This window comes from Micromys minutus, assembly GCF_963924665.1.
Source record: "Micromys minutus genome assembly, chromosome: 1".
Taxonomy (NCBI): domain Eukaryota; kingdom Metazoa; phylum Chordata; class Mammalia; order Rodentia; family Muridae; genus Micromys; species Micromys minutus.
Genome location: NC_137969.1, coordinates 196,833,744 through 196,852,674, shown reverse-complemented (window position 1 = coordinate 196,852,674; position 18,931 = coordinate 196,833,744). Strand labels below are relative to the sequence as shown.

Genomic DNA, 18,931 nt, shown 5'->3' with positions numbered 1-18,931 from the left:
TACTCACCTTTAATCTGGGACACACCTTCTGTTGGAGAACTACACATAAGGACATTGGAAGAAGGAAGATTCTCTCTTCTTTGCCTGCCTGCCTGCCTGCCTGCCTGCCTGCCTCCTGGGATTGAGCAACTGCTAGAACCTTGGACTTCCATTCACAGCTGGATCATTGCTGGGGAGTTGGACTACAGATTATAAGTCATCAACAAATTCCCTTACTATATAGAGACTACCCATAAGTTCTGTGACTCTAGAGAACCCTGACTGATACACTGTACATGTGTAATAGCCTTGTTTCAGAGGGTGTGTCTAATGTTCAGATATTTATGTAGAAATTAACCAAGTTCTTAAAACAAGTAACTGAATCTGGGGCTTGTACACAGAGACTGCAAGATGAGCCTGAAATGCATTCTTGTGCTAGTGTAAGAAGTAGATAAAGAGTTGCCACACATTTCGAAATGACACAGATATAAGGTAAAAAGCCAAGTCAGTGCCTACATATTTGCAAAAAACAGTCCTAAAAATGGCATTAAAAACAATGCCATTTGTTTTTAAAAGATTAAACATAAGGGGAAAAGGCTATATTCTAAATACTTCAAAACATTATTGAACGAAATTAGAAAAGCTCTAGATAGCCACATTTGCAGATTAGAAATTCTGAGGTTTTAGGTTTGTAATATTCCTAAATTGATCTATGGCAGTGGTTCTGAATGTTTGAGTCATGAATAGTATGTCAGATATCTGTGTAGCAGGTATTTACATTATAATTCATAACAGTAGCAACGTTACAGTTATGAAGTAGCAGTGAAAATTATTTTATGGTTTGGGGGTTACCTCAACATGAAGGATCTCAGCGTTCAGAAGGTTGAGAACCACTAATCTACAGACTCATCACAGTCCATTTAAAACCTGAGGTGTTTGGTTTCTTTGCAGAAAGTGACGAATAATACTAAAATTCATTTGAAAATTCAAGGACTCAGAAAAGTCAAAATAATGTTCAAAAGGAAGTACAAAATTGGAGGTATATTACATGTTTCAAAACTTAATTCCAAGAATGAAAATTCAAGAAATAAGGCACAGGGACAGAAAAGATGCAGTGACCATGGGGACGGAATTCAGAGTCGAGAGATGTACCAGTCTGGTAGCCACAGGGCAGCTAAATCATCCACCGAGGAAAAGAAGATGGATGACTGGTCAGCCACAGGAAAAAGAATCAAGAAGATGTTTACCTAACACCAGGAATAAAAGTCAACCTCAAGTGGGCTTAACATCTAAATATAAGAGCCAGAACCAAAAGCTTATTAGGAAAACATGGACTTGGGGTATTTGTGACAACAAAAGCACAAACGTCTGTCTATATAATGCATGAAAATACTCATATACCTGATAAGTGTCTAGCACACAAAGAATTCTAAAAAGCATGGCTCGATGGTACATGTCTTTAATCCCAGGATCAGGCAGCAAGACAAAAGGATTACAAATTGGAGGCCTCGAGCCCCTGTTTCAAAAAAGAAAGAAAACTAACAAGTATGCTAACAACCCAATGATGAAAACAACAACCCAACTTAACAGCGGATAAAGGAGAGTTAGGTAAGTGGTGAGTGCATCCAGTGGTGGAATGAGAAGAGTCAGGGGCTCAAGGTCATCTCCAGCTAGCAGGTGAGTTCAAGGACAGCCTGGGCTAATGAGACCATGTGTCAAATATTTTTTTGTAAGAGATAAGCAAAGGGTATAAAGACATTTCTTTAAAACAATGAAATAAGTATATTAAAAGATACTTAATATCACAACCCATAAAAATCTAAATAGAAACTGCAATGGGATTGCCACTTTCTATCCTTTAAGATACAATCACAATGTCAGAGATAGTGCTGACAAGAATATGTCGGTTTCAAAAAAGCTAACCACAAAGTTATCATTTGAATACTTTGAATCCCATTCCTGTGTACTTTATGAAGACAAGAAAAATGAAAACATGTCCAAACAGTAACTTGTACACAAATGTTTACAGAAGAACTATTTATGACAACTAAAACAGAAAAAACTAAAATGGATAAATAATATTTCACATATCCTGCAACATAAGATTATTCTACCATAAAAAAGGAAGTTCTAATACATGTAACAATACAAACAAACTCTGAGAACATTAAAGAGAAAGAAGCCAAATTACACATTACATTTCACATGTAATGATCTGAATATATAAGTAAAATAAAACCAGGAAGAAACCTAGAGACAAGAGGAGGAAAGAACAGGGATTGGAGACTTAGAAGTCAGAGATACAAAGTTTCTTCTTAATGTGGTAAGTATGTTCTAGAGCTAACTGTGGCTTATGGCTGCGCAATTCTGTAAATAAGTTATATTTTCCATGAGAGTTAGGTCAAAAAAGACCTGATTTAAAAAAAAAAAAAATGACAAGGCTAGTAAACAGAACCTCTTAACTGGCTTTGTGAAGAGAAAAAGGAAAGCTGAAAGAATGAAGTTAGATTTAACAAAAAAATCTATGACCTTCATTAAAAATGGGAATAGCAACCCAATGTGACAGTTTATAAGAAGGGATGACTTGTGGCAGCCACTACTGGCTACCTTCCCAATACTTTGCCCACTTTCCCTGCAAAAGAATTCAAAATTTCTTTGGGGTGGTAATAATCTAATTATTAGTACCTGGTCTTTCTTGCAGCTAATTGTACTCAGTGAAACATAAAGTCCTCCAGGAGTTCCTAGAAAGACCTAAGGTTCCAGGCCAAATTCAACAGTGAGGACTGTCTCCAGCTACACTGGTCTCCGTGTGCTGCTTAATCTCAGCTGTCAACTTGATGAGCTCTAGAATCATCTGGGGGATGGGCCCCAGGCAAATGAGGCAGGAAGCCCCCACTCATTCCTTGGGTTCAAATCCTGGACTCTATGAAAAGGAAAACACTACCTAAGCATGTGCACGTACTGCTTTCATGTTAACAGCAGTGACCACGTGACCAGATGTCCAAGCACCTGTTGCTATGTCCTCTCTACAAGAGACCATAACCTCAAACTGTGAGCCCAAGCAAAAACTTCCTTAAGTTACTTCTGTCAGAGTATTTTACCATAGCAAGCAGAAAAGTAACTGAGACATTAGGAAACTGAGCAGATGGGTCAAAGACTGCTTTGTATATGGCAGTCCTGGGTAACTGCACACTTCCTAGTCTCAGTCCTCCTGTTACCTAAGTAAAGCAGAATTCTGTCTTGAAGATAAAGAGTTAGGGCTTTTGTTTTCAAAAATGTTACTGCTGTTTTGCTCTTCTCATGCAGCACCTATGGGCCTCAAAAACTGTCAGGGAGCCGAGGTCTTCAATCAACAATCCTCTGCATCAACCCTGAGAGCCAGGGTTAGAGGCAGGCTCCAATACGCCAGACTTAGTATTTACTGACATAATGCTTCTCCAGCCAAAACTCGGAGAACATCAAAGATCAAAGTGGAAGCTGGTAGAGGGATTTATGATTCTCCATTATGAACATCTATGTTCTTCTGTTTTTATAGAAAAAAAAAGTCTGCCTTGAATTGATATTCAAACAATCAGGTAATTTTAAGTTCCAGATAAAATCCACTTATCACCTGGCACAGTCTGTCAATATTTTCTTCGGTTGGCATCACAAAGTACACTGCAGGAACATCTGGAATTGGATCTCGGTCTGAGTGTAAAAGGCTGGAAAACAGAGAGAACAACAATTCATTCCCCTCTTAAGCACTTTTAAAGAGACATAAAAGAATAGTTCTCAAGCTAGAAGTCTGTAGCTAAGTGACAAGTGATTTTAACACTCCTATTGCTACTAGTCACGTAGTTTACCTGTCTTTTTCTTAGAAAAAGGAAAAAAACAGTCCCACATTGCTGGCATTAGTCATATCTATTTGTAGAATCGCTACTTTTTATTTTCAATTCTTCCCTATTAAGGTTTTTAATATGGCCAAGAGTATTGAAGGCTTAAACAGTTTAAAAATGCTTTTTGCAGTTAGTTTTCAAAAATGTCAGAAATCGATAAATTATGACAGTTAATGCTATTTATCTTCTGTTGAGATATATCTGCTCCTTACAGTTTCCCTTTGGTAGAATTTACGAAGAAATTGAGCATCTCTACCTTGAGGTGAAGTATAGTTTGTGGCTAAGCAGCCACTGGGCAGAAACTGCTGATTTCATCTACAGACTAATACTGTCCAGAAAGGGACACTTTGTGCAGAATAGTCAACTGATAATCTTTGCTGAGCCAAAATTATCAGTCCTTCAAGATTTCTGCATTTCAAAGTCTATCAGTGATCCTGGGCCAGAAGGCCAAAGACTTACTCTCACATGTTGCTAACAAGGGACTGCTAGTGGAGATTTGTCTCTACAACCTCTATCAGCTCTGGAAACCATATTAGGCTTCCTATGTTTTTAGATATTTAGCCATTCTCAGATTTCTGTAAAGTTGAAGACTAATTTAATTTTATACCCTATCCAAGATAATTAACTTTGAGAAAACATAGTCATTTAAAATATTTTCAAGTGGTAATAGTTGTACACAGTTTACATTTAAAAGGAAAGATTTTTGGTTTTTTTTGTTGTTTTTTTTTAAGTAAACAAAAAGAGTGATATGTAGATTTATGTTAAGTCGATACATGATTGGACAGTGGAAAGGTAGGCGAAGAAAAGGTAGAAAAGCAGAAGAGAAACAGAGATTGAGAAAGAAAAATCAAGATGGAGCCAGGGAAACAGACTCAGATCCTGTGGCTATAATTAGACATAGATAGATATAAATATTTAAAGGGATTTTATAGGTCTTTATCTCATATGGAAGGGCAATTTGTATCTTTGTCTACTGGGTGTAATCTTATTGTGTAAAGGGTTTGGGAATTGAGAATCTATTATATAAACCCATTTGAAAAGTTACCGAACTTTGAAGTGATGTTTGTGATGGGCGGTGGAGGAAAGAAAACACCATGGAGGTAACCATCACCCGGGACAGAAGTAGCAGGGCAGGCGGAGTGAACCACGTGGGAAGGAAATCATGGGGAGAGGGCAGCTTGCAGACTAAGTGACAGAGTCTGTGAGCACGGCTCCAAACTAAAGGTATGTGGTCTAAAGTGAGACCGAGGGGGGCTGATTAAGAGATAGCAATTCTTTTTTAATATTTACTGCAATACCTTATGGCCAGACATTCTCTTTTACCACCACCATCCTTGAACAACAACTATACATTCAAAGTCAATATCAACTTTCATAGAAATAATAGAGGGTGATGGATGAGAAACAGGAAAGCAGGGCTGGCCTTGTGGAAGGAATAGAAAGATGCAAACACTCACGAACTAGACACCATTGAGAAATTAAAAGTAAACAGAACTTTTTTATAGCCTAATATTTAACCCCGTCTGTTGCTCTTCACTTCCTGCATGAAGCTGTGGTTGGAAGCAGAACTTGTACTTGCTAAGCACATTTGTACAGCTGAGCTCCATCCCCAACCCTATCTGGATCAATCTGCTGCTTCCTAACTGAATTCGAGATCATCGGGTAATCTCAAACATGACATGCACGTGTCTTCTCTTGGTGATTCAGGGAATAATTTCATTTAACTATCTCAGTTTCACATAAGAAAATCTATTTGTCATGGCAATGTATTGGTTATAATGTTCATGATCCAAAAAATGGCTAGCATAGAACTCTTCAGTCATGCCTGTAATCAACAAGACGACAGGCTTCATGCATTTTGTAACCTCCCATCTGTCCAGATGTCACTCCCCACAATGAGAAGTATGTGATGGCAGCCATAGGTTGTTTTCTTTGTGTGCTCTCTGCCCCACTGTCTCCATGGTATAACTCCATGTCTAGAAACCAGTGGTTGCTACTTCCTTCAAAGTGGTCTGAAGTAGGTTGCAGAGGCTAGATTATCTGATCAAGTTTATTCAGGCAGAGGCCTGGCTGTCAGGGATTATCCATGGCTATACAGCCTTTCCATTTGGTGACAGTAGTGTTCTACTTCCTCTACTTGCAAACTGTCAGGGGCTTGTCACCCTCCAGCCAGTTTGGAGTTAGATCCCAAGTATACTTGTCACTGCCACTATGAGTCATTGGACAAACAGCATGGCCACAGCTCTGTCATCAATGAGTTGTCCAACTAGGTGGCAATCATAGTTTTCTATGATTATTTTCTACATACAGTCTGTTCACTGGTAACAAAGAGGTTACGTGCTAAGTAGTCAAGCCATATAGCTAATAAATTTTTTAAGTACATTTAAATTAGACAAAATCCTTTTAGAGATTTTAGAGTGCTAAAGAACACTAGTTGTTTTTCTTCAAAGATCCACCAAGTCTACTGGAAAATGAAAAATATATTTAGATTCTGAAATTATATAGCTCAAAGTGAGACTGTTTTTAAACCTTAGGGTTACACAGGTTCTATAACCTAACTTTAATTTTTTCTGCAAACAGTCCTTAAAATTTTGACTTTTAAAGTGACCAAAGAAATCTTTCTCCATAAATCTGAAAATACAGCCACTGTCAGAGAGCTGTAAAACTCACAGATGAAGAGTGATGCCCATGTCTCTCAGCTCCTTCACAGACAGCAGAGGAGAGATGATATCTTGGCCAAATCTGTCATAAATGAGTACCTTTAAAAAAGTGGTTATTATTAATGAACAACTGAGAACCCAGAGCAAGATAACATAGGGTAGTTTTATTTAGTAGTCATTATATTCAATTCTTATCCATGTTCGGGTTAATATTTCTGCTACTAACCAAATGCCCAGCTGTACAATTATATATTATTTAAAACATTATCAGTTAGGTTTAAATAAAGTACTTTTTAAAAAACTTCTTATAAAATATTCTAAGTTTAAAAGTCAGTCTATAAAGTCTTTATTTTAACCTTTAGTAAAGAACTTTGAACAAATTCTTACTTGTTTTTTCCTAGTCCATAAATATCCTTTCTAAGAACTTGAAAAGACGAGATAAAACTTCGGCCCCTTTCAAACTGAAATATGGGGCTGGATAGATGGTTGTAGTAAGAGCACTGCTGCTCTTCAGAGGACCTAGGTTTGATTGACAGCACCCACATGGCAGTTCACAACCATCTGACAATTTAGTTACAGGGAATCTGTACTGGCTGGTTCTTTGGGTTAACTTGACACATGCTGGAGTCATCATTAGAGGAAGGAGCCTCGGTTGAGGGAATGCCTTCATGAGACCAGCTGTAAGGCATTTTCTCAACTGTTGATCAATGGAGGACGCCCAGCCCGTGGTGGGGGGAGGGGTGGTGCCATCCCTGGCCTGGAGTCCCAATGCTGTAAGAAAGCAGGTGAGCAAGCCATGTGAAACAATGGAGCAAGCCAATAAGCAACATGTCTCCACAGCTTCTGCAACAGCTCCTGCCTTGAGGACACTGGCCGGCTTGAGTTCCTGTACTGACTTCTATCAATAATGAACAAGCAATATGGAAGTGTAAGCCAAATAAACCCTTTCCATTTCGCTCATGGAGTTTCATCAAAGCAGTAGAAGCTATTAGACAGGATTCAACACCCGTCTCTGGCGGCTGTAAACAGCAGCACTCATATGGTATACATATATGCAAGGAAAACACCCATATACAAATAAATGGATGGATGGATGGACAGATGGATGGACAAACAAATAAAAGCCCAAAATTTAACAAGTTCCAACACTATAAAGAAAATTTAGAAATTTAAGCAGTTTAGGTAAACTAGATAGTGACTTGGAAGTTAAATCCCTAAACCAGATACAGTGGCTCACACCTGCAGTGGAGCACTTGGCTCCTGAGGCAGGACTGCAGTACGCTTGAGTCAACCTGGGATATAGTCCAAGATAATGTCTTAGTAATAACAATGACAAACACTAATGATATCCCCAAATAAAACAAATATCCAAAACCTAAACTGTAAGTCCATCTCAGGCTGCAACCTCGCTGTTAGCTCTAGAGCTTGGGCTAACACGTGAGACCTTCGCTGGTGTTTTCCCAATTCTTAGTGACTCTCTATGGAGAGGAAGCTGCTATTGAGGTGAATTCTGCTACTGTTATTGTTACTCTTAAACACCAGGAATTTCCTCAGAGAAGCTAAAATCTGCTGTGGCTCTAAAAATGCTGGACCTTTCAAAACTTCCTCCCTACAGCTTAACCTGATAGATAGACAGATAGATAGATAGACAGACAGACAGGTAAATAGATCTTTTACCTGTACCTGTCCCAGTCACTGTAGACAACCAGGGCCAGAAAATATTAAATGGAAAGTTACAGTAATAAACAACTCTGAGTAGCATCAGGAAGTTTTATATGGCCTATTCCATATAAACTTCCTCCTGCAGTTCTGCTCTATACTGCCCATGGCATGAAAACTCTCTTTGTTCAATGTTTCTCCCACTCGGTAGTCTTCCAGTGCTGCCTGTTCTCAGATCTGCCACACTGCCATAATGCTTCCTTTCCAGTGGCGTTTGTTTTACTTTCCAGTGCCTTGAAAACACAGGAGCAGTGACTCTGGCAATTAGTTACGATTGGTAATTTCTTCTCTACTTAATCTACAAAGTAAATATTATTACAATTATACGTATATAGTCGGGGGAACATATACCATAGTTCCTAGATATTTTTGGGTTTAGGTCCAGGACCTGCCAAGGTACCAAATTCTTGGACACTCAAGTCCTTTCTATTAAATGACATAGCTCAGCACATATTCTATATGATCATCTTGTAGACTACACATGCTGTGTAAACAGTTACATTGTATGGGGAAAATATAAAATATTGAATAATTCTAATCAAAATATGCTACTGGTCTTATATTTTCAAGAAATGTTTTCAAATTCCTATCATTTTAGGGCTAAGAAAAAGCCCACAGCTCCCAGTAAAGTAGCCCTTACCTTCCATACAGGTTCTCCAGGACTGTTTTTAACATGAGGCACATTGAAATTCAACATCCGCTTCAGAGCCACTGAAAATAAAGCTTACATCAATTATTGTTTTTCTCTCACCATAAACAAAATACATAAATGCTAACAAAACTGACTAAAGAAATGAGTGGGTGTAAAAACTAGGGTCAGATCTTTAAGAAAATTTCACCAATAGCCAACTTGAATCTGTTTGGAAGCTAAAAACAAAGCAAAGCAAAACAAAGCAGGGCACAGGTCCCAAAAGCTGTGAAAACTAAACAGGACAAAGCACTTATGGGTCTAGGGTTATAGCTCAGGGTATAGCACTTGCCCAGAACACATGTGTTTGATCCTTGATATTGTGGGAAACAAAAAAGACAAACAAGACCCCACGCTCCTGAAAAAGCATGTGTCTGCCTCCCCAACAATCCATTAGCCTTTTCCACACATGCCAAAGGAAACTGCTTTTTCATGTTCTCACAACAGCCTTAGCAGCTAACTGCTTACTGATGAAGAAAACCTTTGTAAAAACAAGACTCTCTAGGGCAGACCTAACCATTTCATATGGAGACCCATGATGGTCTAACTTTTAGTTACTCAAGAGTATATTTTACAGCCAATAAACACACTAAAGGTATACAACTACATTATTTTATAATGGGAAACGTGACTTCCTAATGTAGAAGATAAGAAGTAACTGAAGTTATCCACTTGAAAAACCACAGCAGCTATGCTTACATGCTATAGTATCTTGTGGTTTTTATTGCTCACCTGTTTAAATCACAGTAGGAAAAACATTTTCTAAGGAAAATGAAACTGCTGTGCTGGCTGGTGCTACTTTTCTCTGTGTGCCTGTGTCTTTGGGACTTTTTTCCTTTTTCCAATTAAGTCGTATTAAGTCAGTCTCAAGCTCCATGGGTAGCTGAGGATGGCCTTGAATTTTTAATGTTCTTGACTCTACTTCCTAACTGCTGGGGTCACAGAGAGGTACGCACTACCACAGCCCCTGGTTTTTATGTGAAGATTAAACATATGACTTCCTGCACGCAAACACTTGAAACTGAGATGGCCAAGCATCCAAGAAAATGTACAGATTAGATGATTTAAGACCTTCAAATTTACTTTATTAATTAATTGGAGACAAGGTCTTATTAGACAGCTCTGGTTGCCTTGTAACTCAATATGTACGCCAGAACGTCCTCAGACTCAGAGGTCTGCCTTCCTGTGACTCACTCCTAAGTGCTAGGATCAAAGACATGTGCCCCCATGCCAGGCTACTTTGATTTTTAAACACTAGGACATTAGGTAATACAGAATAATTTACAATATTACAAACTACAAATATAGCACTATATAATATACAAACTAACAACCATATAGCCTATTCACCCATGGAAAGAACTGTCAGTCGAGGCAGGTGGGTGATAAAGCTGCTCAGCACTCTCCTTGCAAACACTGCAGTCTAGCACACTCTCAGTCACCCACACTGGAACCTCTTTTAGATACTAAAATGCCTTGGATGCTCAAGTCCCTCACATTTAATAATAAATCTTTGATAATATTTTTAAAACTAAACACTATAGTATTTGCACATAACCTAGAACTCCATTAAGTCATAACGATTAGCTACTAATACCTAAACTAATGTAAATGACAGGTTGTTGTACGCCATTGTTTAAGGAACAATGACAAGAAAAATGTCTGCACACATTTAGTACAGACACATTTTACTGACAATCATTTTGATTTGTAACTGTCTGAATTCACAGATGTGAAAACCATGGATATAGAGATCTAAGGAGGATATTTATGTGTGTATATAACCTTTTTTTAACCTTTATTGTGTGTACTTGTGTGCATGCACTTCTGTCATGCCAAACATGTGGAGGCTGTAAGACAATCTGTAGGGTTGGTTCTTCTACTACATGGGTCCTAAGGATCAGACTCAGGTCATCAGTTTTGTGGCAATCATCTTTACCTGATGAGGCACGTTGCCAGACCAACCTGTATGTATGTATGTATGTATGTATGTATGTATGTATGTATGTATACATATTTCCCTTAAGATGCTGGTACTAAAATAATATACAATACCAACAACTTAAGCCTACTTCACAGAGTAACAGAGGTTACAGAGTTCTATACATACACATGAACAGCACAAACCCAGTGTTCCTAGACTGACTGTTTTCAGTGGTGCTCTCCTCTCACACCCAGGCACTAAAGACACAAGAAAACCCCATTTCTAGAAGCTGATCATTTCTTGACTCAATGACAAGCCACAGCCTGGCTGCCAAGTAAGCTGACATCTGGTATTCTCCAGAGTTAACAAATGTTTATTCATCTCACCATGAAAGACCAGTTCCAGAAGATAATCTCACATTGTTTTGGCTCAACTAGGAAACCTCCAACTCCAAGCTTTGGCTAACTAGTTCAAAGATGCTTTGATACAAGTAATTTATTAATGAAGGACATGGTGTATGTTTAAAGAGTAATAAAAGAATGTAATTCTACTTTATCAGAGTTTATCATTCTAAAGCTTAAACCACTGCTTCCAATGAAAACGATAAAATAGTTTTCTCTATGGGCTCTAAATATATATATTACCCTACAGTTTTACACTTAGTTAAGGTAGCTTCCCCTTACCCCCAAAAATTTCTTCACTCATTCACTAAGTAAACCCTGTCATTTATACGTACTGTTTGCTTATTCAGCAAATGCTCACTGAGTGTTTACCATATGCTAGATATTGCAGTAACTATAGGGCATCACATGAAGGAAAACAGACCAAAAAATTACCTTTCCTCATGCAATTTTCATTATTGTTTGCCAGAGACAAAGGTCATTTAGAAATTGAGTAAAACCTAGGATGTATGGGATCATGATAAATGCTGGGGGGGGGGGGGGGGGTGGGGACCAGGAAAAGAGAAAAGTAAGGTAGGATATAATTTTAAATAGTAATTAGGAAGGTCTCCTGAGAAATGCACATTTGAGTAAAGGCCTAGAGGAAGCGAGGGAGTAAACTACACAAGTTACTATGAAAGAAGATTCTACAGAGTGGAAACAAATGTGGGGGTTGTTTCAGGAAAAGTAACAAAGTTACCAAATGATCAAGATAGGCAGAAACTAGTTCATGTGTGAACTTGGGAGATTGCTTTCCTGTCAAAATAAGAAGCTAGACAAATGTGTGCCATGCTTAGTATGGGTGCAGTCTGTGAATGAATGAAAGAGAACAAGGTTGTAAAAGGAACAGCACAGATAGAAAGTTATCACAGAAATTCAAGGAGATGGTGTTGGAGGATAGCAACAGGTACTAGACAGTTTTAGAGTAAAACTGGCATGACTGAGAAATCTGAATTGAATTAGAGGAAAGAAGAATTACATGGAGTTTTGCATGAAGAACTAAAAGAAAGAAGTTTTCATTAATGATATCAAGTGGTCTGAGTTCAGAACAGAGGTCTACACTAGCCATGTAGACATGGGAAATCATCAGCTGTGGTGGCTTGGGTGAGAATGGCCTCCCAAGACTACTTGGTCACCAGGAAGTGGCACTATTTCAAAGATTAGGATGTGTGGCTTTATTGGAAAAAGTGTGTCACTGGAGGTGGGCTTTTAAGTTTCAAAAAGCCCCTTCCAAGCCCAGACTCTATCTCCCTGTTATCTGTGGATCTGGATGCACAACTTTCAGCTACTTCTCCAACATCATGTCTGCCCGCAGGCCAACATTTTCCTTACCATGATAATAGACTAAACCTTTGAAACTGTAAGCAACCCTCAATTAAATGCTTTCCTTTATAAGATTTGTCATGTTCACGATGTTTCTTAACAGCAACAGAAGACCAAGATAGTATATATATATATAAATATATATATATATATATATTTAAAATCAATGAAAGTTAAGAGGCCAGATGAAATCACAGTAAGAGAAAAAGTAATTAACTGATTTGTGCTGAGACACAAGGGAAGCAGACAAGCAAGAACCCACAATAATAAGTAACAGGAGGAAGCAGCTTATTCTTGACTGTTGAAAAGACAGGAAAGAAAAGGGATGTATGCAGATTTCACAAAGAAGGTGGTGTTTGAGGTGACAAAGGTACTACGGGGAGTCAAACCAAGAAACAGGCATGCTAGTCAACACCTTTGTACTTTAGTTTCTTCATCTGTGAAGTGCAGATAACAGAAACTACCTTTACCAATGATAAATTCTCAGTGCATTGACTATCATCTGATCCATCCAAAATGACTGCAAACTACTTTGCGGCAAAGTATCTTCTACCTAGAATATCTGAGGGTTGTTGTTCCTGAATATTCTCAACAGAAATCAACAAAATGTTACTCCTACAAAGGATTTTGTTCTGAAAATAACACATGATCCACTTATAGTATGAATTTAATAAGTGATATAGCACAAGCTACATAATAATAATGTAAGATCTTGCTATAACCAAAAGACAAAATGTAATATTAGGTTTTAGTCTTTAACAATGTCTCCATACTAGTTCTTTCATCAGGACAGTGTTACTGATGGGTAGTAAAATCTCATTCATTTAGTTTTATTAAGATATTTGACCCAAACTTCTAAGAGAAGCTGGGCCTCTATTTGCTTGCAAATAAAATTAATTATCAAGGAATCTCAAATATTATTTGCTTACCATATTTAAGTTATGCTTTACCATGACCAGTTTTACTAAATTACCTACTAAGAAATGTACAATTCAGTATGCTTTCTGTTAAGTATGCTTGCATTCAAATCTATCACCTTTTAAGACAAGGGAAGGAATTAGGTGCAGTTCAAATTGTACTGCTATGTTGTATTGCTTGTAACCAACTATTTTTCATACAAATAAGCATAAGTTCAAGAATATTAAAGTTCTTTATGGCTTATGGCCTATTTCTATTCTCTTTGCAGATTTCTAGAAAAGTAGTATAATATATTTCAGAAGTACACATATCACATTTATACATGATATATATATGTGTAAATAATTATTTTGGAGCCAATATACATACACTGTTATGTTGTTTACTGAAAGTAAGGAAAATCAGTAGTATCTCACATTAAAAAAAATCTAAAACCACGGGAAGAAATATGTATCTTTAAATTTTACTTCATAAATAGGTATACAAATATGCTCTACTTAAGATACAACTATTATACATTTTAAGATTACTGTCAAACAAATGAAATAGGACGCTGTTAAGTTTGTTTTGACATTCTGAAGTCTCTTCCGTCAAGCTGCACAAGAAACTCATCACTGGGCATTTTTCTTCAGCTTCTCCCAATATGAATCCAGGGAAGGTGGCATAAACTAAGAATAAACTCTGAAAAGAATACTTAGATTTTGTAATCATGGTTCAAGCGTGAAAAATAACAGGTTTAAAAAAACTAAAACTGAAAGTGAAAAAACAAATCCACCTGGATGGCTTGAAATACAAACACAAACCTATAGACCTCGTTACATGACAATATAGGAAAGAAAATGCCAGTTGCCAGTCTTTGCCGTCATGGCCTTTTGAAACTCGGTAATTAAAAGATAAGTAGCTAGCACCGTAGCAAACAGCCTACTTAAGCCTCTAGTACCACAGGCAAAGGCTGCGAAGCTACAGGCGTCACTTCTCCACAACCTCAAAGTGGAGCAGCTCTTGAAGCTCAGCTCCAAACTGTACGAATAACCCAGAGACAATGACACGTCGCTGATTAGGCACAAACTGCAGAGAAGGAAATACAGAGTACCTGTTTGCCTCTCCCGAATGCTGGCCGTGGCCGCCATCTTGCTTCCCACCATCCACTGCCCGGCTGGCACTGGGAACCCGAAGATGACGTGGCCCTACCTCCCGCGCCGGAAGCAGATCCAGGGGGCGGGTCGAGAGGTGGCCGGCCCGCCTCCTCACTCCCGGCCCTGCCAGTCCCAGACATTGGTGTTTCCCGATTTCCCAGCAGTGTTTCCGACCAATCGGAACAAGCCCCCTGAGTCGCAACTCTTAAATTGCTTCTCAGGGTATGGGCGTGGTGTAGGTATCTAATAGCTAGTGCACTTTTCGTGAAGTTTAAAATCTTGGTAAAAATTACAAGACCAAATGAGACGCCAGGAATTGCGTTTTGATTTCCATGACAGTAGTGTCCCTTCCCTCTTTTCTCCAAAAACATAAACTACAAATGTGGTAATTTTCTCAGTTAAGACTTTTGCCTGCTAGGGTATAAAAATCATAGTAAAGCCAAATGGCAGAATTTCCTCTCAGTAGTGCAAATTAAAAAACAAATGATTTTGAGCAGAATCTGGTTGATTACAGCCAAGTCTGGTAGATTTGAAGCCCTGCAATTGTGAAATAAATCCCATATGGACTGTTTACGTAATGGGTTTTATTAATGTCAAAAATATATACAATAACAACGTATTACCAATCAATGAATCCATCGATGACACTGCATTAGGGGTTAATTCGGAGGCAGTAAGATTCTGAGATGAAATCATACTTTCAAAAATTTGGCTTTCAAAATTAATGTATTTTTTTTAAATCAAGATTGCATTTTTACAATAAAAACATGAGCTCTATTTGACAGATATAAAAATAGCTATTTTTATAAAGTTACAACAGTCTATCTAAAATTAAGTTTGTGCCCCAGGGGAAGTATTCTCGATTCTGGTGTCCATAGACTATAAAGTAGAATAGCTTTCCCACCTTCCGATAGGAGTTTAATATTACTCACCTAATCATTCTCACTTTTAAGTACAAATGTGTCATTTAACCATTTCAATTCCATTACAAACTCCTCCCAAGACTATTTAAGGCGCAGTACCATAAAATACTAAGACAATGCTAACATTTGTACAGTGTGCATGTTTGCTTGTATGTATTTCTGCCCAATAGCATAACAGTAGTATTATTACAAAAGTAGTGTAATTTGGATAATTAACATATGAAGAAAAATATACCCTCAGAAGAGTAATTACATAAAAGTCCTTGCAAAGCTAAGACCAAGAATATTTATATTGTATTATTATGAGATTTAAAACCATGATTTCAGAGTTAAATTTACTGTACCTGTTTCTCTAACTCCAGATTTTTTGGTTTAAATAATTGGACCACATTAGGAAATAGTTTTATCATAGAAAAATAGCCCAGAACAGTTCATTTCTTGAGTTCCAAGAGCTCTCAGGCAAGGAGAGTAAAGGATCTTGGATCTTACACTTTAATAAAACACTACTCAGAACAGGGGAGGGGGTAAGCATGAGGTAACAAAGGGAGTATGGCCAAAGTACATTACATATATGTATGCATATACGAATGTCATGATAGCCATTGTTTTAAATAATTATATAAGAAGGAAAAGAAGCATTTCTGCATTAAAAGATCATCACATCCTTATTAGATCCCCAACATAGCTAGAAACATCCAAGGAAAGAGAACTTCAACAGAGATGTCTCCATAAAATCAGGAAGTGGGCAAATCTGAATTTTCTTAATTAGTGACTGAGGGGAAGGGCCCAGGACACTGTGTGGAGTGCCACCCCTTCACTAGTGGCCTTGGCTTCTGAAAGAAAGCAAATGAGCAAGTCATGGAAGGCAAGCCATTAGGCAGCAATCGCTTTTTATCAACCCCCACCTGCAGATTTCTGCCTTGATTTCCTTCAATAAGGAATAGTGACATGGAAGTGAGCAAAATAACCCATTGCCTTCCCAAGTTGCTTTCGTTAAGTTTCATCACTGCAATAGTGGTCCTAAGATAGATTCACAACACGTTTATTTAGTTTATATGAGCACTTCACAACTTCACATATAGTGGCACAAAAAGTTACTTAGAAATGTTATTGTTAATTGTTCATGCTTTTAATGTTTTGGTCATACTTTAAAATTAAACCCAAGGCCTGACACATGCAGCTGGGAAAATCATTCTACCACTGTGCTTTATCCCCAGCACTATGCACTTTGATATTTTTTAAACAGGCCAACTTACAAACTATTTCTAAGCAAAGAATCTGGTACACGGTGGGTATTAAGAGTATATTTGAAGGTGGTCAAAATAGAACTTGAAAACTGGGTTTCTTTCAAGGACTACAAAATTGCCCAAGTTACAGAAATATAAATCCAAGTAATTCATCATTAAGTGTGTATGTTTAATGCTTTACACTGCATTATCAGAGGCATAACAAATTCGCAATAATAACCATGTTAATCAACAGAGTCTAGCTCTTACCATGAATTATGACTGAATGCTAAAGGAAAGTCATGAGAAAAACTTACCATTATACACCCCTTTATAAACACTGAATGTGTAAGTTCCAAATGCTTCCAATATAATTAGGGGAAAACATAGATGCAGACAGAGATCGTACTACTCCAGGCTTTTTACTTAACCAGACATAAAACTGCTCCTTCATAAATGTGAGACTAATACATTAATGTAAGAGCGATACTTACAATCAGAATAGGAACAATTAAAAGCATGACACAGTAATACTGCAGTTTCTCTGAAAAGCCTCCAGGGTAAATAGATTCATTGAAAGACCATGCAACAAGACATTTTCAAATCTGACGCTTCACTTGAAGTATCCTGGTAATATTTGAACTATCTCACCACCAAGGCCATGTTTACAATAAAGTCACTTGCAGCCAGTCCAAGACTCCATAATCACACCCAACGCTCTATGAGGGCTGTGTTCGCGTTAATTACTATCCTTGGGGGAAAAATAACTCAAACTACAAGCTAAAAAATAGTACTTTGGAGTTGTATGGAGTTAAAAGCCTTTAAAACTCTGTAGAAACTAAACTGGTTAAAACATAAATATCCAACTTATCAACACACTTGGAATAAAAGCTGTCTATTGAGTTTGAGGTTTAAGCTATTCATGACAGATCATTTAATTACTTCTGAAACATCTAGTAAAATGTAACACAAGATAAAGAAATGTCTTCATACTACATGTTCAAGATAAAGAGAAACTTTATTAGTTCTGTTAAGTACAACTTGGAAGGTTGTGAGGTAAGCAAGAAAACAGCACTTTGATGACAACTGGGTTTTCCTTTGGCATTAAGAAGGACATTACCAATACCAAGTCGATCCCGTTGTTTAAGGGGTTTAAAGCCCCTTTAAATCCTGTGTTTCTTGGGAGTAGCAATACATGGCCAACAGCTAACAGCTAACACATACTTTGTGTTAATGTGTGGAAGACATTGCCATGAATGGATCATGTACTTATTTCTTTATTGAGCAGGGTCTCCTGTAGCCCAGGATGGTTTTAAACTTGCACTATCATGCCTGATCCTCTTGCCTTAGTCTCTCGGGGCTTGGATTATGGGAGTGTGTCATCAAGCCTTGAAATCTTGATTTTATTACATGATTTCTTGTCACACTTGATAGCTTTCACATACTCAAAAGATAAACATTGCTAGGCACAACATATACATCATAACTCCACCACTTAAGTGACTAAGGCAGGAAGATTGCAGATTTAGAACAGTTGGGCTCTATAGAAAGACCCTGTCATAAGACAATAAAAATTGAATAAATAGTTTATATAAGAATATACAAAATATGTTATTTATCTCTATGTGGCAAAATTAGAGTATTCTTTTTAATTTGTAGTTTTAAATTATAATTCATTCATTGATTATACAATGTATCTTTTGAAGGCAAAAGAAGGTAACTACAGAATGCTATGGTGAGATTTTACCAATCATTCAACAATCTTAATAATAAATAGCTGTTATGTAGCAAAGCCATATGAAAGTCCAGAAATCTTCAGACACTTAGATGGTTTCATACATGAGACATACTGTCTACACAAGTAAATAAACAGTATGTACTTTCAAAGGTATTTTCAAGCACACCCAAAAGCTCCTCAGCCATGATTTTAAGCTTAAGAGGACAAATATATTCTAGAGTTATTTGTAAAGCTTTTCTTTTTTATACATTATTTCCAATTAGTCATTATTTAATAGTTGTATTGGTCACTTAATTAAAATACATTTAAAAATATCTGATTTATGAGATGACTTAGCCAACTTTCCCATTTAATGCTTAAAATAAAGAAATTTGACAGCTTG

The 18,931-nt window shown here is 37.4% G+C and overlaps 1 protein-coding gene across 4 annotated transcripts in view; it reads right to left on the bottom strand.

Moving 5' to 3' along the window:
* SCFD1 (sec1 family domain containing 1) overlaps positions 1-14,725 on the bottom strand; it is a 74,792-nt gene extending 60,067 nt beyond the window's left edge. For all 4 annotated transcript variants that reach the window (XR_013975428.1, XM_080932803.1, XM_080932804.1 and 1 more), the window contains exons 1-4: positions 14,620-14,725; positions 8,874-8,944; positions 6,525-6,613; positions 3,590-3,680 (exon numbers count right to left, since the gene is read on the bottom strand). Coding sequence is in view for 3 of the 4 variants with exons in the window: in XM_080932803.1 (XP_080788929.1) it covers positions 3,590-3,680; positions 6,525-6,613; positions 8,874-8,944; positions 14,620-14,671 (303 nt within the window). In the remaining variant the exon portion in view is untranslated. The remainder of the gene's footprint in view (positions 1-3,589; positions 3,681-6,524; positions 6,614-8,873; positions 8,945-14,619) is intronic.
* Positions 14,726-18,931: the final 4,206 nt, after the last annotated feature.